The sequence below is a fragment of the Panthera pardus genome, unplaced genomic scaffold (assembly GCF_024362965.1).
Source record: "Panthera pardus isolate Hobbes unplaced genomic scaffold, ASM2436296v1 HiC_scaffold_21, whole genome shotgun sequence".
NCBI lineage: Eukaryota > Metazoa > Chordata > Mammalia > Carnivora > Felidae > Panthera > Panthera pardus.
Window position 1 is genome coordinate 68,679,003 of NW_026526777.1, and position 25,546 is coordinate 68,704,548.

The following is a 25,546-nucleotide window of genomic DNA, read 5'->3' on the forward strand; positions in this document are numbered from 1 at the left end:
CACGCCTGCCCGGCCTGGAGAGAAATGAGCAGCTTCAGGGCTCGCGGAGGCCAAATGCACGAGCAGAGGCATCCAGACCCCATCATTTCCATCATATCAAATCTAGACTTATTTAGACATTATCAAGTGAAAAAGGCGATTGTTAATAAAGCTCCTTTCATTAATACCATAGAAATGTCTAAGGAGGCATCTGGGGGTCTCAGTTGGTTGACCATCTGTCCAACTCTTGATTTTGGCTCAGGTCATGATCTCACAGTTCGTGGGATCGAGCCCCGCGTTGGGCTCCGGGCTCAGCGCAGAGCCCCTTTGGGATTCTCTGTCTTCCCTCTGCCCCTTTCCCCCCCCGCCACTTGCGTTAGCGCTCTCTAAAATAATTAAAAAATGAAAAAAATTAAAATAAAGAAACAGAAATGTCTGAGGATTTTTAGAAAATAATACTTTTGCCCAAGATACCATTTGAAATACTTTTTAAAATAGAAGTTTACCTGAAAATAGTTCTCAAGTTCTTTTGAAAGAAACTGATAGAAAAGCCCTTTCTCAGCAGAGTCAATCAAGCGATCATGGAACACTCGAGTGGCTTCATGAACAAAGAACAGGGCCACCGTCTCTTTGGAGTTGATAACGGCCTTCTCAGCTTGTAGCAAGCCTAGGAGAAGCTATTAGAGATCGCAGCATGAGAGTTCCTTTTTAACATTAGAAGGCAGTGTGTGAAGTAAAGGCTCAATTTTTGCACGTTTAGGATTCTGTAAAAATGGAAGCAATTATCCAAGGTAAGAACTGTCCATCTCTACGAGTGACAAACTGAAGTTCTGAGGAGATGGGCCGGTCACCAGTCAGGGAAAGACGGCATGGCATCGCCCCTGGAGGGAGAGGGTCTGAGGACCCCTCGGCCAGGCGCCTTGGAGGCCTCGCCAGCATGGGAAGCCGAGTCTGGACTTTGGTGCCGACCTGGAGGCAGGGTGCCGGTGGTGACAGAGACGTGCTTCTTAAGGTTGACATGTCCTAAGATTGTGAATTGGGACTCAAACATGATATGCACTATCTTGGACTATGGAGTCCATGGCAAGGAGAGAAAGACCAAATTCAAAATAGTCGGTCTTCCTATTTTCACTCGGAAAATTATTTGACCGAGGCTAATGACCGAATCGGCACCGCGGGCAACATTTCCTGTCGTGAAGAGCAGGGCTTGTGGAAATTCAAGCATCTTTATGAAATGCAAGTACGCTTTCACTTCCCGAGAGCTGCAGTGACATCTCGGAAAGAGAGCGGACCCCAAGTCTGTGCTTTCCCCACTGAGAATCTTAATACGCTAACGGTCTTAGCAGCTCCATCACCGAATTCTCTGCGTGGAATTATCTTAATGATTCTTTTCTAAGTGGCTCCCGGGATAAGTGGCTGAGAAATAGCAAAACGAATCGACTTGGATTTCTCCTTCTCCCCCTTCTAATAATCGCACGTTGATCAAGTTAGTAAAATACATCTGCTCAACTTAACATTTACCACGAGGCTGGCGAATGAACTGAAAACACACCTTAAACATGTCTCGAAGGTTAAATATGTAGTGGCACTTGGCGGGGGTCGGCAGCATGTTCTGGCAGACTTGGTGGTACACAGCCAGAGAGCAAGATGTCGTTTGATCCTTACTTCTCTGGACGTCGACGGTGAAGTTATTGATGGAGAAATACATTCCCAAATGAGCCTTTAGAAAGAAATGTTATAGTTAGCCCCAAATCTTAAGCACGATCCTTCCTAGGGAATCCCCGATAGAAAGGAGAGGCGTGTGCTCTCACGGAGGATTAACGGCATTTAAACCGTTAGCATCTCGAATCCATTTTGAGCAGACGGCAAACACTCAGTTCTCAAAAACTGGGGACAATTCCGGCCGGTCCAAGTCTGGCGAATGATCCAGAGGGCTGTGTTGTGCGTTCTCTGGGGAAGATTCATGCCCTACTTGTGTGTATCCCACCGGATGCCCTGGCAATTCTTGTACCTCTTTGCTCCTCAGTAGAGATCATGAGATGAAACACAAAGTGATAAAACCATTACCTTGGTTTGGGTTGATGTACGCACACGCACACACACTCACATGCACACACACGCACACACATGTACACACACACATTCTTCTACATCAAGACTTTTTCTTTTAGGTGTGGGTTATTGTGTAGAATTACCAAGTGCTTTTTGAAAAATAGATTTAAAAATTAATATTTAAATTTTATATTATGAAGAAGAAAACATAATTAGTTTTGAAGAAATTGGTAATCTTGCAGATTTTTCCTTTAAAAAAATTTTTTAATGTTTTTATTTATTTTTGAGACAGAGGGAAAGACAGAGTGAGTGGAGGAAGGGCAGACAGAGAGGGAGACACAGAATCTGAAGCAGGCTCCAGGCTCTGAGCTGTCAGCACAGAGCCTGACACGGGGCTCAAACCCACAAACAGTGAGATCATGACCTGAGCTGAAGTCGGACGCTTAACCAACTGAGTCCCCCAGGTGCCCCGCAGATTTATTTTTCTAATCAAACTAATTTCAAGTTGAGCTATTTTTCTAATAAGGCATTTCAGATTTTTTTCTCTCGTTTTGTATTCTACAATGAAACAAAAAGAACAAATCATTTAGCAAAAATTCAGGTGTGCTGATTAATGACTCAGCTCCCTGAGCTCCAACCCAGAGACACTGGATCAGAATCCTGTGAAGATGGGGTCTGAGGGTCTACACTGCAAACATGCGTTAAATGTGCATCACAGGTGTTTCTCGGGGCACCTGGGGGGCTTGATTACGGTTCCTGTCATGATCTCAATGTTCGTGGGATAGAGCCCTGCGTCAGGCTCGGTGCTGACAGCGGGGAGCCTGTGTGGGATTCTCTCTCTGCCCCTCCCCCACTCTGCACGTGCTCGTTCTTTCTCTCAAAATAAATACATAAACTCTAAAAAAAATCTTTAAAAAGTGTGCACCACATGTATTTTTTATGCACACTAACACAACATTTTTGCTATTTAGAGACAAATTACAACCACAGGCCAGAAAGAATTGGAAAGCGGGGGAGTAAAACCCATCCCCTTAAGGGAATTTTCGTTCAACATCAGTGGTTTTAAACTCTCACGTTTTCTCTCACACTGTGGAACTAAAATTCTTTTTCAGTAGAAAATGTAGTGGACGTGTTACCTGGAAAATCGTACGTAAGGCGCTCTGTGAAGGATGCGGCAGCACCAGAACGGAAAAGTGTTTGAGGAGACGCGGGCTCATGTGCCTCCCGGCTACTGAAGGGACACAAGCGGCAACCAGAGAAAGATCTTGAATATTCTGTGGGAAGAGTGAAAAGGACAATGCAGAAGAGAGGTATCACCCATTTCCCAGCCCCCAACGAACCAAGCTTTACGTTTGTTTAGACAAAAAAATCCCTTACTGCAAAAACAAAAGTTATGATGATAACAGAAATCTATGTTCTTAGAAGTAACCAAAATCCTAAAATGCAATTCCAAGGCATATTACTTCTAGGAGGCTTTCTAAAGGCCATCAAGAAATAGCCTATCTTTAAAAAAAAAATTTTTTTTTTTACATTTATTCATTTTTGAGAGACAGAGACAGACAGAGCACAAGCAGAGGAGTGGCAGAGAGAGGGAGACACAGAATCCAAAGCAGATTTCAGGCTCCGAGCTATCAGCACGGAGCCTGACATGGGGCGCGAACCCACAAACCACGAGATCGTGACCCGAGCCGAAGTCGGACGCTCAACCGACTGAGCCACCCAGGTGCCCCAGAAATAGCCTATCTTTTAAAAAGCAATTACTGGAAAATAAGCAACATGTAACTGAGGCTAGCGAAGAGAGCCTGGTGATGAGCAAGGAACCAGAGGAACGTGACTGAGTCTCCAGAAAAGCCAGGGCTGGCTTGGGGACTGTCTATCCAGCCATAGCCCATGGATGCACTGTCACATTACAGCATCCCAGCCCTGCAAGCTGGGTGGGGCCCTGCAGGTGTCTCATCTACGCACAGGAAATGTTTTTTAACAGGTGTGCTTCTGCCTGGGGCCCTGGCCCAGCCACAGAAACTCCACAAAAGGTCGGTTTCACTACTTTCTTCTCAGTTCCAGAACTTCTCCAGGCTGTCCTCCAGACCCATTTCTTGCTCCCTCTCTTGCCCTAGTCTCCTAGGTTCTCCCTGGGCTTCTCCCTCCACTGTGGCTCAATGGATGGTTCAGGATGGTCTGGTGTCTGAGCTGACACCACTCATCAGCCAGTGTGTCGTCCAGGATCCTGGGCCCAAGTTTCTCTGAGACACGAAACCATTTGTAATGCAACCATCTAATTCTACAGATAAAGTCCGTTTTGGAGCACAGGGCTCGTGATTTACCGAGAAGGAATCAAATGAGGCATGTCCATTTACTTTTTAAAAACCTTAAGCCATTCTGATTTGGTTCCATTAACAAAAATAATCGCACAGGAACAGCTCCCTGGGAATTTGTTGAACTTTGCAATACTACTAAAGATCCTTGATCTGTGTTCTTGAAAATAAAGATGAAGAGGGGAGCCTGGGGGGCTCAGTCGGTTGAGCGTCCGACTTCGGCTCAGTTCATGATCTCCCAGTTCATGAGTTCAAGCCCCGCGTCGGACTCTGGGCTGATGGCGCAGAGCCTGGAGCCTGCTTCCGATTCTGTGTCTCCCTCTCTCTCTGCCCCTCCCCTGCTCATGTTCTGTCTCTGTCTCTCAAAAACAAATAAACATTCGAAAAAATTTATAAAAAAAAAAAGAAAAGAAAGACGAAGAGTAGTCTTCCATAGAGAGTAAGCATGTATTTGTTAGGGCACATTTTCACTAGCTTTTCTCATATGCGTTAACTGCCAACATACTGAAAAGTTTGGATAACTCTTGATGTGATAATAGTGAGCATTTATATATACCCAGAAATGAAACCTACAGGACACTTGTAATTTTTACCAATATTTAATCCTACTACAAGAATCTCCATGAACCCACGGACCTATGTCAAATTGCAAAAGGTGCCATTGGTTAAATTAGGGTGAAATTAGGATTTTGGATTTGTTCTATATGTTCATCTGACTGGATATTCTACATTTCTCAATTCACTCAAAGCTGTTATAAATATTTCATTGCTGAGTAACAACAGTTAACGCGAACAAGATCTTAGGTACACTGTACCTTCCACGTGAGTTTTTTGGTATCGTAAAGTCCTCCCAAATCCAGTAGCTGTCTGATTAACTCCAGGGGCGGCTGTGCCCCATACGTGTCCGATTCGGGCACATTCAGGTCATCAATGAATATTACAATCTTGAGGAAGACAAAAGGTTTTAGAACACATGAGTTAGTACTGCCTTCCTTTAAATTACAAATTAGGAACAGTAATTATGCTGCGGCGTGCGAACAAAGTCATGTGTCACGACAGCCCCGTTTTTCTATGAAAAGCAGCAGCCCCAATTCCGTTTTGAAGACAGGATTCTAGAAAGCAGCACGTTTTCAGAAGAGCAGAAACTACTCCACAAGGTCATCCTCTTGGTACCGTTCCCTGAGGCTGTGGGTAGTTTCCCTCTTTCTGTCAAGTTCAAAATAACACAACAGACCCTGAGCCGTCACTTAACAGTAAGCCCCATGTCACCAAACCCAGGGCGACAGCTGTCTGCTCTCCCAGAATGGAATCTTAAAGCAGACCCTCAGCACCATGAGGTCATTTGCCTGGCGGACCGTGCCAGCCTGGAGGACAGTGACACCACCACGACCAACCGCTATTGGCCCGGAGTAACCTCCTTGCTCCCGCGCCCTGTGCCTGGCAAAGTCGTTCATTTTGTACAGCTTCGTGGAGCTCCCTCTGTCTCTAGGTGGATACCTCGCAGATTCACAAATAACTGAATAAAGCCAAGAAATGTTAAAAGTTTACTCAGCTAAATTTTGGTTTTTAACGGTCCCGAGCCATGCTCACGGGAAGAAAACGTGGTCAAATACACTGTTCCCAAACCAATGGCATCTAACACATTTTCCTGCCTTCTCTGTTCACGTTTAATGTAGATTCCAGGAGCTTCTTTTGGCTTTAGTAATTCTGAATGAGTATAATTCATCGTGTTGGAAACCATATTATATTGATTTTTAAAACCAAAGTCTCCATGGAGCACCTGGGTGGCTCAGTCGGTTCAGCGTCCGACTTCAGCTCAGGTCACGATCTCACGGCTTGTGGGTTCAAGCCCCGCGTCGGGCTCTGTGCTGACAGCTCAGAGCCTGGAGCCTGCTTCGGATTCTGTGTCTCCCTCGCTCTCCGCCCCTCCCCCACTCGCGCTCTCTCAAAAATAAACAAACTTAAAAAAACATTAAAACCAAAAACCAAAGCCTCCATTTCAAAGTGCATTTTCTAGTAATGCGCAGGACTCTATGTCACACTTATCCTTTTCTGTTTATTATTATTAATGAAAATAAGTCACATTATGAGGTGAGTGGGTGAAATTGGTCAGAAGGCATGGGAGGGCTTCACCTGGTTGCTCTTTGGCGCTCCAAGACTGTCTTTCGTTCTTCTTACTAACTTCTTAAGGATCATCTCCTTGGCTTTGGCAGCGGTCATACTGATGCTAAAATTTATCGTTGAGACGATAATTCCTTTATTATTATCTTTCAGTGAACTTTCTTCAGTTTTGACTTCTGGCTTTTTAATAGTCTTCCCATCTGTTATGCCAAATATGGAAAGAAACACAAATTTAGGGTACTTTAAGAATATCCGTGATTTATTTTAAGGTGTTAGGAAATAGGAAAATTACATAATTTTAGTATATTGTAGTCATTTTCAAGCAATTACCCTGAGGACAGTTCAGTGAGAGAAGGAATGTTTCCAGTGACTTCCTTACTCATATGTGGTGTGCAGAGTCTCTGTGCCACCACGGCCACATGCAATGGTATGACAGCCACAAACCGTACATTTCTGCACAATCGACACGGGTAACTTTCTACGACTTAAAAATATCTAGGTTTGCAAGACATTACGCATCTACTGGAAGTGCACGTGAGAGGTGTGAAGGCCGCACACAGGTGTGTCCACCGAAGGCATCGGAAGCAGGACCCATTCATTCCCCGAGTGAGGCTTGTCTACCACGGCCACTTGGGATGGAACGACAGCAAATGTCAAGGGAAAACCAGACCCCAAAACTCTTGTGGCAGGAACCCTGCGGCCAGGCCCTTTCCCTTCCCCGCAGCTCCCCGTGGGCGGCTGGCTCTTCCTCTTCAGAAATGGGGGGCTGCTCCCAAACCCTTCAGTCAGGGCTCTCCAGGACGAGGTTCCGGAAGCTCATCCAGAATTTTAACTTCTCCACAAGCACGAGAATAGAACAGGGTGACGCTGCCTTCGGGGACACGCAGACCTAGTCCAGAATCCCCGGGGAAGCCAGAGTCCCACTTTCTGGCAAGTTCTCCCATAACTATTCCAGCATTTGGGTGGGGCATGGCGTTTGACAGGAGAGTGGATGTTTTTCAGGATTTTCCATCTGAAACTATCAGTGGAAATGTTGGTTCCGAGATTCCTGACAAGCACACCGTGATTTGCACAAGCAGAGACAGGAAGCAGTTTTCACATGAGGTAATTAACACACACCTAGACTTGCGGATCCTGTCTTGTGACTTTCAGAAAGCAAGATGCTGATGTTCTGCTTCAGGCTGTTGGAACAAAAGGTTTTAAAGATTCAAAATTTGCCCGTTTACCACTGCAGCTGGAGGAACAAAATGTAATCAAAGTGTCAGGGTGCTGAGTTTATCTCTCTCTCCTACAGGGAAACAAATATTTTTTCCTGTTTCCACTTTTTGACAGGTAACACCGTGTCACCACTGTCACCATCACAACCGATACCCAGACTTAACAACACAGGCTGACTCTAAAAAACAAACCGGACAGGAGCGCCTGGGTGGCTCAGTCAGGTAAGCATCCGACTTCGGCTCAGGTCTCACAGCTCTTGGGTTCGAGCCCCGTGTCGGGCTCTGCGCTGACAGCTCAGAGCCTGGAGTCTGCTTCGGATTCTGTGTCTCCCTCTCTCTGCCCCAACCCCACGTACGCTCTGTCTCTCAACACTGAATAAACATTAAAAAATTTTTTTTAAAAACAAACAAATTCTTAGGATTCCAGGCTATTGGTATTTACGATGGGTAGTGAACCATTAACTCACTTGTCCCTTTATAAAGCCCTGCTCACGTCTAGTTTGGTTTTGGCTTCAGGTGTTTGTTTTTAATATTATCTTTCTTTATTAAAATCTTCAGTTTAAATAGTGAGCACAGAGTGAGATTTATTTTTTAAGGTCCACTATAACAATTCAGATAAGGAAGAATTCCTATGGTATTAAATGTTTTTCTGATTTTTCACAGCCTCATTTAAGGTCAGTGGGATTCTATTCCAAAATCATTCGCGTAACACATAGGTGACAATGGCCCAGACCAAGAGTGGTACTGGGTAAAGACAGGGGCAGGAATTCATGATGTCTTGGGAAGACAGGGCAGCCGTGACTAGCGCGGATGCGAAATGCGAACGCGGCTTGGGGGGAATCAGCCGGGCTCCCCATCAGGAGACCACCTGCAGGGAGGGCAGGTGTCTCTTCCGCACCTGCGCCTGAGCCACGGGGCCGGGTTCGTGCTGGGCCTCGAGGGGGCCCCGGACCCGCGTGTCTGACGTTTACAAGAGGGCCCGACACGGGTGTCCCCACGGTCCACCTGCTTATTCCGTCCAAACAACAGCACACCTACCATTTTAATTAACTTCAAAATTTTGCATTTGTCTAGGATTCTTTTCCATTCCTTCTTTTGTAATTCAGGAGGAGACATAGAGAATGACAAAGTCCTTTGTAAAGAATACTTTTGTATTTCATGAGAAGAAAATGTATTTGTAGTGCAAGAGAACCCATTACGTGCAACACTTCATCTGTATGTTTCAGGTGCACTTCTTCAGGAAGGAAAATAGCTCATACCTGCACTTTGTTATGTAAAAAAAATTGAGATTTTAAATAACTTTGTTATGTAAAAAAAATTGAGATTTTAAATTTAGTTATATTTAAAGTAAATGTAAAAATTTCTCATTTAAAGCAATTAATCCGGGAGTTAATACTTTGGAAAAGTAAAGATTTTCTTCTTAACTCCTCTTTTGAGTAATTTTGCATTTTTACATAACAGGTTTGCTTTTTAAAACAAGGCACATTTATATATTAGAGCAAACTTTTTTTTTTTTTTACCAGACAAATCAAATTTGGAGTTTAAATATACAACCTTGATTTTTTAATTTCGTTATACAACAGGACTTCTCCTAAAATTGACCCATATTTCACATCAAATGCTCCAGGGCCCTCCAACCTTTCAAGCATTTGATTAATGGTAGTGGTTTTCCCAACACCAGCGTCTCCTAAGGGGGAAAAAAAAAGACATCAGGTTAGATTTATAGCCAAGAAAATGAATAGACGTTAACATATTAAGATGAACCAGTAACATTTTACTTGAAAATTGCGTGAAAAAATGGATTCTTTTCTTCCCTTTTTAAAAAATGTGGTTAAGATTGGGTAAACCGGCGAGTAAATATGAAATCTGCTCTAAGTATTTACATCTCTTATAAAAGGATAGATTAGGAGTTAGCCGTTATTTAAAAAAAATTATTTATTTATTTATTTATTTAGTTAGTTAGTTAGTTTATTTTTGACAGATAGAGAGACAGAGACACAGCATGAGCCGGGGAGGGGCAGAGAGAGAGGGAGACACAGAATCCAAAACAGACTCCAGGCTCTGAGCTGTCAGCACGGAGCCTGACGCTTGAACTCATGAACCACAAGATCATGACCTGGGCCGAAGTTGGACGCTTAACCAACTGAGCCACTCAGATGCCCCAGGAGTTAGCCATTGTATTTAATCAAATGTTCATTCACACCTATCACAAATCCTTTTGCTTCTAGCAGAGCAGAGCTACTCCATGAAATGAATTTCCCTGAAAATTTTTGCCAAAACAGTCTTGGGGAGAGAGGAGAGGATGAACTATAGCAACAGAATGGGGAGTCATGACTTTACAATCCACCAAATATTAAGTAAGAATAAGAATTTTCTTAGACCAAATTGGAGGCAAGGTGTGGATTATCTGAGAGTTCCGATTTTGTTTTGCCGAGTACGGGACTCGGAGTGTCGTCCTGTTGCCTCTGGTGACCGGCAGCACAGCGTAGGAGCCAGAAATGGCAAGAAAAGGGTAAAATAAATGCTAACAAAGAAGTGGGACCGTATTGAATTACTCATTTGGTAATGTTAAAAGACTGAAAATTCTTAACATTGGGCTGAGGAACTATATGTGTAAATTTTTAAAAAATCAGGCAGTTTCTTTTAATTTTTTCCTTGTATGTAATTATGTGAGTAAATTTAGCTAAACCAATCAACGTTCCTACCATCAGGCACCCTCTGGGGCCATCAGCCCACAGGCTGTGAAGGCCATGCATGTATGAATCCTGTAGTCTACTTCTGGAATTTGTCTGGGAAGGAATGAAAAAATGAAGAGACCAATAATGTCCTCTGTGGGCAAACATGTGGGGAAATGGGCATTCATATACTTTTAGTAAGAATATACATTGATATATAGTGTATAAAGCTTTCAGGGCGTATCTTTTCCCCAAGTTTTAACATAAAATGTTTAGACTAAGTAATTACTAAGCCTCTTCCTAACCCTGAAATTCTCCTGTTTTTTTTTAAAGTTTACCTATTTAGTTTTGAGAGAGAGAGAGACAGGCAGAGAGTGAGTGGGGGAGGGGCAGAGAGAGAGGGAGACACAGAATCCAAAGCAGGTTCCAGGCTCTGAGCTGTCAGCACAGGGCCTGACGTGGGGCTCGAACCCACGAACTGTGAGATCATCACCTGAGCTGAAATCAAGAGTTGGACACTTAACTGACTGAGTCCCCCAGGTGCCTCTGAAATTCTCCTTCTTTAAATCTTTTTAATACCTGTGAGAAGTACAGGGCAGAAATTCTTTAAAAGAAGGCTGATGAGGAAAGAAAAGGACACCGTGTCGCTGGTGGCGATATGGTTGATGTTCTCGCCGTACTCTGTGATCTTCAAGAGGTTCTCGCTGGATGCTTGCGGGTCAGCTAGCATTGAAGTTCCTAAGGTAAAGTTTTAAAAAAAAGTTTCAAATAGCCTATACATAAATGTTAAGCTATTTTCTTAGGTTCTAAATACTTCCTGGAAAAGTCTGTTTGGTATAAAGCGATATCAACATGTGCGGATAAGCGAAACCCGATGCAAGTGCGGGGGGCGGGGGGTGGGCCCCTGTGGATCTCGTCCACACTCGCAGCTGGAAACCACTCCGCCCCCCACCCCCCGCCATCCCTAAGTCTACCATGTACACACCCTCCCACCTTCCCACCCACCTCTGCTCTGCCCGCTTCTCCTCCTCGTTCCCTGGAGTGCAAGTGAAGACAGCCCCTCTCCTGCGTCCTTTTAAAGAACTTCGCTCCTTTGGTGAGCCTTCTCCCCTCCCCCCCCCCCCGCCCCGCCCCGTGATCTGTCTCTTTCTTTCTGCTGAAATTTTCCACTGTGTAAACACGTATGCACTAGTATCTCCAATCTTTTTATTGGTTGAACTATGGGAACTGACATTTAGTAAAAACCCGTTGAATATAGGCAATTTTATAGGAAGTAAAACACAAACACACACACACACCCACAAACAAAAACTAAACCAAGTCTCTCTTGATACAACAGCTTCCTGTGAATACCATCCCAATTCTTCCCCCCACATTACACAGCCAAAACTCTCGAAAGGGTTCAATACAACACAGACCTCACTTCATCTCTGAAGCACTAGAAACGGACCAGCCAGGACATTCACATGGTGCACAATTCAAACGTACATCGGGGGATGCACTCAGCGGTCTCTTCCTCACTCCTTCATCCCAGGGACTAGTCCCCACCCCACACTGTGTACCCTGCACAGCAATTTTTAAAAATTTAGTACATTTTAGAGATCCTCTATCCCACAGAGACTTTTTTCTAGCTAATATTCTTCTATTTGACGAATGTATCGTACTTTTCTTACCAGCGCTCCAGCAATGGATAATTACTGTGGTTTTGGTCTTGGGCTGAGTTTATGTAAAATACGCCTACCATTTTGCACAAAGCTTCTCATGTGCACAGTTGTCGGGTCACTACAAAGTGGGACACGGTTTATAATTTTGATATGTATTGACAAACTGCCTTCCAGTGCTTTCCTTCCAAAGCACCTCACACAGCCAGTGGTATTTCTGAGATGCTTTCTGGATTACTGTATGAACAAAACGTGGGGGTTTTTTTCTGTTTTTTTTTTTTTTTTTTTTTTTTTTTTTTTTCTGTGGGAATGCCAGAGACTGGCCTGGACCAGGACCCCTAACTTACTTTGCATGGTGCTGGATCGAAGAGGACTTTGTGATGCTGTGACATTTAGATTCCTGTTACAGGTTTGGGTTTGAAAGCTTGAGAGGGTTTCAGTTTCTTCTAAGCCTGTTGCCTACAATTAGGATAAGACGGAACCGGGGGAAGTGGGATCTTCATAGGTTTGGAGGAAATAAATTCCTCTGTTTTCCCATAGGAACGGCACACTAAGATACTGAGTTACGTACACTGACGTTGTTATATTTTTGTATGTAGTAGTAAAAGTTAAGGATAAAAATAACCAACATTAGCTGCTTTGACATATGAGACACAATTCAGAGGTTTCAAAGAAACAGAATCACCCACTAATACTTACGTACTTTTTAAGATCAATATTGTATAATTTATTTTGTTAAAAAAATAAAAAATAAAGAACACATAATTTTCAGATTGAAGGTACGCATCTTCAATAGTACCAACAAGTTAAAGTTGTTTTGTTATACTGGTGGACTCTTCCCTGTTCCTGACCTACTGAGCAGGTATGTAAGATGCTTCTATTTATGCAAATGATCTGGTATTTATGCAAATAGAGCTTTCTGGATGCCTATAATTATGGTATCTCTGGCTGTTTTCTATCAAAAAGTCTTATAACCAAACTTTGAAATTCACTGATGAGAGAAGCCTAACCTCAAAGAAATTCAACTCCATTTGCATTTATTGAATTTCTTGTACGTGCAGCTTTGCCTCAACTTCAACCGAGCTCTCACGGCACAACAATTTTCTACATCTTTGTTTTCTATGTGTATAAGCAGAAGATTGAGAATGAAAACCATGCAGCATGTTGTGGGTGTTAGGTTACGGTTGGTTTTCTCATGAGCAGTTTCTTTTATAATCAAGTGTAGTTCTTACATATACAGTTGTCCTTTTTTTTTTTAAATGTTTATTTTTGAGAGAGAAAGAGAGAGATAGGATGTGAACAGGGAAGGGTAGAGAGAGAAGGGGACAGAGGATCCAAAGTGGGCTTGGGCTGACAGCAGACAGCCTGACGTGGGGCTCGAACTCATGTACCATAAGATCATGACCTGAGCTGAAGTCGGGACGTATAACTGACGTGAGCCTCCCAGGCTCCCCTGCTTTTCCTCTTTCAAAAGAAGTCCTCCCCCTTCTCTGCTCTCAGTCATCACAGCTAATTAAAATGATACGTATTTTCCATCAGGAAGCCCTTCAATCAACTACAGCTTCACCATGCACACCTGACACAATCAAATATATTCCAGTTTCTCAGAAAGCAACATGCAGTGGTACCTTGTTTGAAGGCATGTTTTGTAAACATAGATCTAAACTGGTTCCACTACAGATGCTGGCGAGGATGTGGAGAAACGGGAACCCCCTTGAGCTGCTGGCGGGAATGCAAACTGGTGCAGCCGCTCTGGAAAACAGTGTGGAGGTTCCTCAAAAAATTAAAAATAGATCTACCCTATGACCCAGCAACAGAACTGCTAGGAATCTACCCAAGGGATACAGGAGTACTGATGCATAGGGGCACTTGTACCCCAATGTTTATAGCGGCACTTTCAACAATAGCCAAATTATGGAAAGAGACTAAATGTCCATCAACTGACAAATGGATAAAGAAGATGTGGTTTATATATACAATGGAATACTCCTTGGCAACGAGGAAGAATGAAATCCTGCCATTTGTAGCAACGTGGATGGAACTGGAGGGTATCATGCTGAGTGAAATAAGTCAGGCAGAGAAAGACACATACCATATGTTTTCACTCATATGTGGATATTGAGAAACGTTAACAGAAGACCATGGGGGAGGGAAGGGGAAAAAAATAGTTACAGAGAGGGAAGGAGGCAAACCGCAAGAGACTCTTAAATACAGAGAACAAACTGAGGGTGGATGGGGGGTGGGGGAGAGGGGAAAGTGGGTGATGGGCACTGAGGAGGGCGCTTGTTGGGATGAGCACTGGGTGTTGTATGTAAGCCAATTTGACAACAAATCATATTTAAAAAAGGGGGAAAAAAAACTAGATCCCACACGAACTTGGAATATATCTCCAAAGTTGCTGACATACATACTTTTATATGTAGAGTAATTCCAATATTTTAGAAAAGTTAGAGAATGGTTCTTAGAATTAGTCTTACCTTTCTGAATGAGTGTCTGAATACTAGGAAGTAACTCTGACCATGGTATGAATTCGCATTGCTGTAAATCCACAAAATACCCAAAGATCGAATGCTTACCAGTTGGTAGGCTGATGCCTGTGTTTGAAAATGACAAATAAACAGGTCCAAGTAAGAAAGGTTTGTTTATGGAATTTTCATTAATGATATGATCTCTCTGTGAAAAATCTGATTGTTGAACTAGAAACAGTAACTATTCACCAAGGGTATATCCAAATATATAAAACAAGCCTATCTTTTTCTTCTTCTTATCTTTAATTATATAAAAACATCTTTTTTATATCCCCAAAGCAAGGTGAATCATGATGTGATACTCTTTGAGGTCTTACCTGGACGTCCCGCTTATCACCCTGTGCTGGATATTATTAAGTGACAGTCACTGGTAGACTCAAAACAATATATCAGGTAAGTCTGCCACTTCTTTGCAAATCACATTCACTTTTCCACTATAAAATTAGTAAATTTTCTTAATAGATTCGGGAAAATACAGGATAATAAAAGCAGAATCATTTAGCCATGGTTTCACCATATGAAGATAACAGTGCTAATATTTCATATAGTTCTTTGAATCATTTCTAAAATTTCCATACACAGGAAAATTCATTTTTCGGGAGTATACAGTTCTATGAGTTTTTTTTACCACATGCATGTATTCTTGTAATCACTACAGTAGACGAGATAAGAGAACAATTGTAAAACCCCCCAAAATTCCCTTGTGCCTACCCCTTTTGTATTCAGTCCTAACCCCTGGTAACCACTGATCTATTATTTTTTTACTTTTATCTATTTATTTATTTATTTTTTGAGAGAGAGAGAGAGAGAGAGAGAGAGAGAGAGAGAGAGAGAACGAACACATCCCAAGCAGGCTCTGCACTATCAGTGCAGAACCCAATGTGGGGCTCGATCCCGTGACCCCAGGATCATGACCTGAGCCAAAATGGAGAGTTGGACACTCAACCAACTGAGCCACCCAGATGGCCCTGTTCTCTATATTTGCTTTATCCAAACTGTCATGGAAATGGAAAATTACAGTATGCACCTTTTTGAAACTGAGTTCTGTCACTACATAATGCATTTAAGATTCATTCCTGTCGTTCATCACTCTTCATCAATGGCTCATTCCCTTTCACTGCTGAATAGTATTCCACTGTGTGGGTGGACCACAGTCTGTTTAACCACTGACCCATTAAAGAACACTTGAGTTCTTCCCAATTTTTGTCAACTACGAATAATGCTGCCATGAATATTTGTGTGTAGGTTTGACTGAATATAAGATTTCATTGATCTGGGATAAGTACCTAGAGGCATGATGGTGGGTCCTATGGTACATGCATATTGAACATTTTAAGAAACTCATACCGCTTTCCAGAGTGGCTGTGTTTTTATCCTACAATTAGCAGTAGATGAAACCACCTGTTGCTATATAGCCATGCTAACACTTGGTATTGATTTAAAAAATTTTTAGTTTTCCATCTTTATTGAGACATAAATGGCAAATGATATCATGTAAGATTCAAGTGCACAATGGGATGATTTGATACATACATATATTGAGAAAAAATTACAACAAGGTTAGTTAATAACTTCATCGCCTCACATAATTATCTGTCTGTGAACATGTGAGAACATTTACGATCTACCCTCTTAGCGACGTTCCGATATACAGTCTGCACATTACATTCCCAGTTTTGATTATTTGATAATTGGAGGTTTGTGTTCGTTGACCAACATCTCCTCATGTCCCCCACCCGCCGGGCACCTGGCAGCCACCGTCTTATTCTCCACGAGTGTGGCTTTTTTAGGCCCCACGTATAAGTGAAATCATACGGTATCTGTCTTTCTCAGTTTGACTTATTTTGCTACATATATATCACATTTTCTTTATCCATTTATCTGTCGATGAACCCTTAGGTTGTTTCCGTGTCCTGGCTATTATGAATAATCCTGCAATGAACATGGGGATAATATTATTTCTTGGAGACAGTGAATTCATTGCCTTTGGATATACACCCAAAATAAGATTGCTGGATCACACAGTAGCTCTATTTCTAATTTTTTGAGTCACCTCCATATTGTCTCCCACAGTGGCTGCACCAACCCCATACTGTTTCCCACAGTGGCCATGTGAATTTAAATTCTCACCAAGAGTGTACAAGGTTCCCTTTTCTCTACATCCTAACATTTGCCATCGTTTGCCATTTTAGTAATAGTCATTCTAACAGATGTAAGGTAATAATACCTCATTGCGGTTTTCATGTGCATTTACGTGATGATTACACTGGACTTTTCATGGCCCTATTTGTCATTTGTGTGTCTTTGGGAAAGTGTCTTCTGTTCAGGTCCTCTGCCATTTTTAATCAGAGCATTTGGGGTTATTTATGAATTTATGTTTTGCTATTGAGTTGTAGGAGTCCCTTATATATTTTGGCTATGAACCCCTTATCACACATGTATATGGCGTTCAAGTGTTTTCTCCTGTTCTATGGATTCATTTATGTCCTTAACCCATTTTGAGTTAATTTTTGTCAGTGGTGTAAATAGGGGTCCAACTTCATTATTCAGTTTGCATGTGATTATCCAGTTTTCCCAATTCTCTTTGTTGAAGGGACTATCTCCTTGGTGCCTTTGTCAAAAATTGGTTGGCTATATAAGCATGGGCTTGTTTCTGGACTCTCTGTTCTGTTCCATTGGTCCATGTGTCTGTGTTCAGTGCCAGCATCATGCTGTTTTGACTTTTATAGCTTTGTAATACAGTCTGATATAAGGGGGTGCGATGCCTTCAGCTTTGTTCTTCTGCCAAAACAGGACTGTTTTGTCTACTCAGTCTTTTATAGTTCCCTTGTTCCCTCTTCCTCTCTTCCTGCCTTCCTTTGTGAACTGATGATTTTCCCTAGTGGTGTGCTTGAATTTCCTTTTCTTTATCTCTCGTGTATCTACAGTTGGTTTTTGGTTTTTGGTCTGTGGTTACCATGACATTTGCATACAGTGTCTTATAGCTATAATAGTCTTTTAAGCTGATAACAAGCTCATTTCAGTCACTTGCAAAAACTCTTTTACCCCTCCTCCTATTTTATGCTATTCATGTCACGGTTTACTTCTCTTTATTACTGGAGCTACAGTAATTTTTAATGTTTTTATCTTTTAATTTTTATACTAGAGTTAAGTGATTCACAGACCGACATGTTACAATATTAGAACATTTGACTATATACTAACCTTTACCAATGTTTTTTATAATTTCACGTGTTCTCCTGTTACTAATTAACATCCTTCCTCATTTCAATTTGAAAAGCTCCTTTTAGCATTTTTTGTAAGGCAGGTCTAGTGGTGATGAACTCCCCAGCTTTTGTGTGGGAGAGTCTTCATCCCCCCTTCATTTCTGAAGGACAACTCTGTGGGGTGAAGTATTCTTGGTTGGCAGTTTTTTTTTTTTTTTTCTTTCAGCACGTTGAATATATCATCCTACTCTCTCCTGGTGTGCAAGGTTTGTGCCAAGAAATTTTCTGAGGCTTATGGTATTCCCTGTAGGTGGGCAATTTTTTCCCTTGCCTATTTTCAAATTATCTTTCTTTAGATAGTTTATAAGGTGTCTGAGAAGATTCTTGGGTTGAAATTATTGGAGGACCTCTGAAATTCATGTAACGGGTATCTAAATCTCTCCCTGGATTCAGTCAGTTCTCTACCATAATTTCTTTAAGCCTTTGCCCCTCTCTCCCTCACTTCTCCTTCTGGGACCCCAGTAATGTGTAGAGTTTTAAAAATTAATGATATCCCATATTTCACAGGCTTTCTTCATTCTTTTCTCTTTGTTCTCCTGTGAGTGGATAATTTCAAATGACCTGCTTTCTGTCTTAGAGGTTCTTTCTTCTGCTTGATCCAGTCTGGTTGATGTTCTGTTTCACTCGTTGTGCTCTCCAGCTCCACCACTTGTGTTTGGTTCTTATTTATGATTCCTATCTCCGTTAAATTTCTTATTTTGTTCATGTTAAATTTCTTATTTTGTTTTCCTGATTTCATTGAATCATCTTCCAGTATTTTCTTTTTAGCTCACTGGGCTTCCTCAAAACAAGTATTTTAAATTCTTTACTGGGAAAACCACAGACCTCTGTTTCTTTGGGGCCAGTTACTATAAAAATACTGCACTTCTTTGGCTGCCATGTGTCCTTGACTTTTCATGCTCATTGAAGTCCTTCACTGCAGTCTCCACATTTGATGATGCAGTTTCCTCAAGTCTTTACTAACTGGCTGTAGGAGAGAAAAAACTCCCTTCAACCCATTGAGGATTCTGAGGCTTTCTCAGTATTTTCTATGGAAACGCTTGCTGAACTCTTCTGGTTCTCTCCAGTTGGGTAATTTTTGGGCATGTATGCCTTCTCTCCATCCTGCCCAGCCAGGCGGGGCACCGACAGCCTCCCTGTTGCTTTCCCTAAGGTGGTGGTTGGATGCTGTATTTGCGTGTGATTTCTCCCAATCCTGCAGCTGGGCTAGTTTTGTACCAGCCATGTGAAAAAGTTGCCTTCTGTGGTGCACACAGGGTGCTGGCCACCGGATGAGGGTGTTTATGGGTGAGGCTCATGGAGTGTTCGGGTGCCCATGGGCCAGTTCAGGGGATCCTCAGGCAAGGTGTCCCCAGCAGCTCATGGGTAGAGCTCCTTGGAGTCCTAAAGTTGTTCAGCAGGATTCGTGTCCCTTTCACATGCTCCATTCTGAATCCTGACTGCTGTTCTCCCAGCCACTCACTGCCCCACACTCAATAGTTCACAATTCAGTCCTTTGTGGGGGGCTAACGAGAAATGGGCCTCCCTGGTAGGGTCCCGCACAACTGAGAAGCTGGCTGCTCACACACACGCCGTCACTTTCCCCTCCCGGCACTGGGCTGTGCCGCCAAGGGAAGGGTGACACAAGTAAAGAGCTGAGAAATGTGTCAATTGTACCAACAAATGTACACATGCTGATTTCACTTCTGCATGATCGGGGTATCTATCAAGCAAAGAAAGCAGGAGTTCAGGCTAAAAATGCCTTTGTGTAAGTTTCCTATTGCTGCTGTAACAAATCACCACAAGCTTATGGGTCTTAAAACAACACAGATTTATTCTCTTTCAGTCCTAGAGGTCAGGAGTCCAACCCGTTTTCACTGGGCTAAAATCAGAGTGTTGGCAGGACCCTGTTCCTCTGGAGGCTCTCGAGGAGAATCCCGCTCTTTCCCTTTTCAGTTTTGGGAGGCCACCTGCTGTCCGTGGCTCGTGGCCCCCGCCTCCATCCTCAAAGCCGGCAACTGCCCATCTCTTCAGCCATGCACTTACATGGCTGAAGAGAGCCATGTAAGAGAGCACTTACCCGCTCTCGGACCCTTCCGCCTCCCTCTTGCATCGGAAAGGACTCCTGTGACGAGACTGGCCCCCCGTAAAGTAACCCAGGATAACTTCCCATCTCAGGATCCTTCACTTCATCACATCCACAAACTCCCTTTTGTTATGAGACAGCATATTCACAGGGTCCAAGGGGTGAGATGTGGGACTCTCCGGGAAGCCACTATTCTGCAAGGAGGCTCATTGTAACATCCGTCCTTTGCCTTCTTTCTCTGTTGTTTTTATCTCCTGCAACTAAGAGCTAGTTTGTGAGGAAACGGTTTCCGGTCAGGGAACGAGCCTGCCCCTCACCTAATTCTGCCCTAAGGGTAACATGCACTGATGATCTTTAGCTGTGACGGCTGCAGTGGGTACACTTTCTACAGAATGGAACTGTTAGCCTCAACTGTAAATTATTCCTACAGATAGTTTTTTCAAATTTAATCATCAGTTAAAGGTAATGAGCAGAAACAAAGGAACGGCCATAAATTAACAAGACTTGAATGACTGGAACGATCAGGTGCATAAACTAAGACGGCCATGCTTGTTACGTTGAAAGAAATAAAAGTAAGCTTGAAAATACCTAAAAAGGATGAGAAACTATGAAAAAGTGACAAAGCCTATTTGAAACAAAGGAACCAAATACAGCTCCTAAAAATGAGAAGAGTGCGGACACAACAACAAAACCAGGACCACACTTACTGGGGAAGCACTTTTAAGTGCCACCATTTAGAATGGCAAACCTAAAACCAAAGGAAAAAAAGATGGAATACTTACAACTAAGCTTAGTAAGAAATACACAAAGTCAATATGAAGAAAACTCGAAGACTTGTCTCTAGGTTTCTATTTTCTAATTCTTTCTCTGGTGATGCCAAGAGTAGAATTTCTATTTGGTCCTTTTTCATAGCCACATGTTTGTTCATTTCTACTCGTTTTTGTTTGTTTGTTTTTGCTTCATAATTGCTTATTTATGTAGAAACAGATGCCATTTCCTTGTTTATCTTTTAGAGAACCCTAAACACATTCACATTAAAGTAAAGTCTCTGTTAGGATCCGATACTTTCATCTGGAATGAGTTAATATAATGATGGGTGACTTTGTTGGTATTGTTTTGTGTTTTACAATTTTGTTCACGGGATGATTACGAGTGGGAGGTCTGTGGGCTGTCTTCTCTTCTCATTTCCACTCTGATGGTCTTGTACCTTGTACAACTGCTACCACCTGCCTCTCCTTCCTTGCCTTCATACACGCTCGTCCCAAACTAGCTTTTCCACTGGTGCTTCAGATCACAGAACAGAATTTCATATTCACCATTTTGAGATCAACAATCTAAGATAATGTGTAATTTATGGTCTTGTCTTCAGGCTCACAGGGAGAGGAAACAATGGAACTGAGGGCAGTTTATACACCATAAGAGTTAGCGACATCAAGTCGAATCACAGAGTTTGACAACAAATTAACATGCCATGCTTTGACATTAAAAGTTAATTTCCATAGGAAATAACATAAAACTTTGCGATCCAGACGTCTTGAACAGAACTTTTAGAAATAACTTCAAAAGGATGCTTTAAGAGTTACATCACACAAAGTAGTAGAATTTGTACTTCTGGTCATTTTTTTTTTTCTCTCTCATCTTTATCTAACAAAGTTCTTCTAAATATATTCACGTTCAGTATTTGGGCCTTTCGGGCACCTGAACCAATGAAGCCTTTGTCTTTTCCAGGTCCCTTTAATCAACAACAGCTAGTTGGTAAGGGTGACTGTTTCAGAACATTAGGATAGATTCCATTTGTTAGAACTGATGCAAAAAACATACACAATAAAGAAACCTAAGTCCTCCTAAGATAATTTTTAAAATGTTAGTCTTTAAATATGGGGTGCCTAGGTGGCTCAGTCAGTTAAGAGTGTGACTCTTGATTTCGGCTCAGGTCATGATCTCACGGTTCATGGGTTCGAGCCCTGCGTCGGGCTCTGCACTGATGGTGTGGAGCCTGCTTGGGATTCTCTCTCTCTCCCCCCTCTCTGCCCTTCCCCTGCTCATTCTCTCTAAATAAATAAATAAACATTAAACATACGTTAAAAAATAAAATAAAACCATATGAAACTGGTATTTCCTTCTGCAGAAGTTCCCGCTGGGAGATGCTGTGGAGAATACAGACCCAGCTGTTCAGCCGAAGGGCTCAGCGGGGCTGAGGTCACAGTTTTGAGGCACTACCTCTGTTCTTCTGCTTTACTTGCATTACAGCTTCCTGGGAAACCAGAAGCAGCCCGGAATCTAATTTCCTTCCGCCTCATTTCCTGGGAGGACGGGGCTGGAGTGTGCATATTAACGTTTTGCCTTTCACCTCACATTTGCAAAGACGGGCATTTTAATATGAGCCCAACCATACGGAGTTTCAAACTAACATCCTAAAGTGAGCATAATTACGACTGTTTCCCCCGAACACCGCCCAGAACTTACCTACTTGTGGATTATTTTCAAACAGTTTGCGGACGAGATTGTCAAAGCCGTAAGTGACTCTGGCGGCTGAACTGGGATCACAGCTCCGATACAGCACCGTCTCACCTTCAGGGTCACTTTCATGTTGTAAAACGCCTCCAAACGCCCACGTAAAGGCAAACATGAAGAGCTTCTGAATCACTACTTTCAATTTATCAGGATTCTTTTCCAGATACCATGTACTTTCAGCTCTGGGGTAGATGCATGTAGAAGGACGAAGGTTAACACTTTTAGAAGAAAGTTCAGTGATGTATTTCAATTTCATGTCCAAGTCTCATTATTAAATGTTAGGATACAGTTAGGTATTGACATAAATGTTTTAAGGTTAATGTAGAATCTTCTTTGCTAAGTCATGTAGATTATATACCGTTAATATTTTTTTTTCAATTTTTCTTAATGTTTATTTTTGAGACAGAGAGAGAGATAGAGCGTGAATGAGGGAGGGGCAGAGAGAGACACACACAGAGAATCTGAAGCAGGCTCCAGGCTCTGAGGTGTCAGCACAGAGCCCAATGCTAGGCTCGAACTCACGAACCGTAAGATCATGACCTGAGCCAAAGTTGGACACTTAACCGACTGAGCCACCCAGGCGCCCCAATATTGTCACTATTTTTAAAGTACCATTAGTGTAAGAGATTTGTAGTCAACCTTTATTTCACTGATTTAGTACACGTGATTCACTTCTATTTTAGGTCAAGTTATTAGCTGAGATTTACCTATCTTTTGGGAGAGGATCTGGTCTTTTTCCATTTTATGTAGAAATACACAAGCAAGTGAATAGTTACTCATACTGTCTCCTCTCAACCAAGTCCGAGGGCCTGATTTACTTCAACCTGGCTAGTGGCAGGTGCTGTAAGTGTGGGGAGAGTCTCGTCCAGTCTGGGCTGACAGGGTCACCCTGGTCTGTGGACCCTGAAATTCTACAGAAACCGGGCCGAAGGTGATGGAGCTGACTCAGGGGCTTGGGCCTGATTTCAAGGCATGTAAAATAGTTCAGGATTCAGCATTATCATAAAATTATTTACAAATTATGAAAATCCTAAAAACAGATCACTGAACCGAAGCGTACTGGCAAACATTCTTCTACAGTACACACACACAACGGTATTTGAAATTTCCAGTCCTGTGAAACAGTTCATTTAGAGAATGTTTACTGAATTCCTACTGTGTATCAGCTACTCCAGACAAAACAAACACGACCCCTTCTTTCCAGAACTGGTACAGGTTTATTGCCTAGTAATTCTGTGCTTATTGGAGTGTCCGGCACCCAGAAGGTACTTAACCATGTCTGCTGAATGAATAACTGACCTCTCTTCTGTATTCTTGAATTTGGCAGAAACTTTTGCACGTGGAGAATCTTTCTCCCCAGTTGAAACGTCCTTCCAATCGTCACCTTAAAAAGGGAAGAGTATTTTTCCACAGTGAACAATAGACCCAGAATTTACCTGGTTAATTAGCGAGGTTAACATTCAACACTGTTTCATTTCTGAACTGTCACAGAGGTTTTTCTTGCACATACAGCTACCTCATCAGACCAGAGTGCGAGCTACCTTTCGAAGGAAAGAGGACCAGGGAACGGACCTGCCATTGTCTGAAATGCTTCTTACTTATTTGAAGCGTACATCTACACACTTCGTCATTCTATTCTAGCAACTTTTCTGTAAGTTTGACTGTTCTAACATGAAACCCTAGGACATTCAGGTAATGTGGTGCATGTGACAAACTAACTAATACGTGGGTCCTGATGAAGAGAAGGACGCTTTCAGACAACAGATTTAAATTCGCTGAAACAAACAGCAAACAGGTGCATCTTCGGCAGGGGGTCGAGGTTTTGGTTTCCTTCCATCTCCCGTCACCCACCTGTCTCGTCCCCGTCACGCACACCATGCAGGAGCACAAAGAGTGAGCGATTATTTCTTCCTCCCTTTAGCTTACTTTTGTTGTTATGATGTTTGTTTTCTTTATACTGACATAATACAGGCTTCTTGTAGAACCTGTCACTCTACGATTCCACCACACGTGGGTAACGATGATTAAATGCTCATGCATGTCATGATGGCATTTAATACAATGTCATTCTAGTATTTTTAAATACAATACTTTAATATCTAAGCTCAAATCAAAACTTAGAAAGAGGGTTGGCTTCTCATCCTGCTTTTTAAGTTCGTCTTCATGTCTTTCCAGTGAAATGTGACATTGCCACACCACAGTCCAGGAAGTCCTTCTCCTGCTGATGGAATTCAGATTCTTGCTGTTTTAGGATTATAAATAATTCTGCTATAAATAAAGCTCCTTGTGCATAAATCTATATACTTCAGTTATTACTTCTTTATAATGAATTCTTAGAATAAGAGATTCTAGGGCAGAGTATTTTGCTATTCAAAAAAAATTTTTTTTAATGTTTATTTATTGTCGAGAGAGAGAGAGACAGAGTGTGAGCAGGGGCAGGGGCAGAGAGAGGGGGAGACACAGAATCCGAAGCAGGCCCTGGGCTCTGAGCTGTCAGCACAGAGCCCGACATGGGGCTCCAACTCTCAAACCGTGAGATCGTGAACTGAGCTGAAGTCGGACGCTCAACCGACTGAGCCACCCAAGCACCCCATATTTTTAACATAGATTGCCAGATGGTTCACTAAGAAAGGCTGAATCAATTTATACCTCAAATAACTTCTGTGAGAGTTTATAGGTGAATACATTTAGCTATCGGTGTGTTTTCTTCATTCAAAAATCTCTTATCCGATGAAAATTGTATGCTATTTTCAAAGAAATGTTCCTTTCATGATCTGTAAGGTTAAACATTTTCTTAAGAATTTTGTGTATTGGAAATTTTAGTAGTTGTGAAAAGATCCCCGGACTCGGGTAACTTCTACATCTGCTCTCCCCTCTATCCTGTCTCGGTCGCTAGGTTAGCTGAAAATGTGGAGGAAGAATCCTCTGTATACGCATACATTGTAGGGTGTGGAATGGTCTATGAGGGCAGGAATGCCACTGCATATTTGAGGGTTTATATCAAGTCCTGAAAAATTTGGGGGAATAATTTAAAAAACTCTTTTTATTAGGTAAAATATATGCCATAAAATTGACCATTTTGACCACTAACTGTACAGTTCAATGGCATTACGTACGTTTACGGCTTTGCACAACCATCTCCACCATCCATAT

At 42.3% G+C, this 25,546-nt stretch overlaps 1 protein-coding gene across 1 annotated transcript in view; it reads right to left on the minus strand.

Moving 5' to 3' along the window:
* DNAH14 (dynein axonemal heavy chain 14) overlaps nucleotides 1-25,546 on the minus strand; it is a 319,741-nt gene that overhangs the window by 116,019 nt on the left and 178,176 nt on the right. The window contains 11 exon segments of the mRNA XM_053909500.1: nucleotides 486-656; nucleotides 1,532-1,699; nucleotides 3,168-3,305; nucleotides 5,162-5,290; nucleotides 6,480-6,667; nucleotides 7,587-7,648; nucleotides 9,239-9,371; nucleotides 10,939-11,097; nucleotides 14,498-14,614; nucleotides 22,346-22,575; nucleotides 23,693-23,777. Of these exon segments, the coding sequence (XP_053765475.1) occupies nucleotides 486-656; nucleotides 1,532-1,699; nucleotides 3,168-3,305; nucleotides 5,162-5,290; nucleotides 6,480-6,667; nucleotides 7,587-7,648; nucleotides 9,239-9,371; nucleotides 10,939-11,097; nucleotides 14,498-14,614; nucleotides 22,346-22,575; nucleotides 23,693-23,777 (1,580 nt within the window).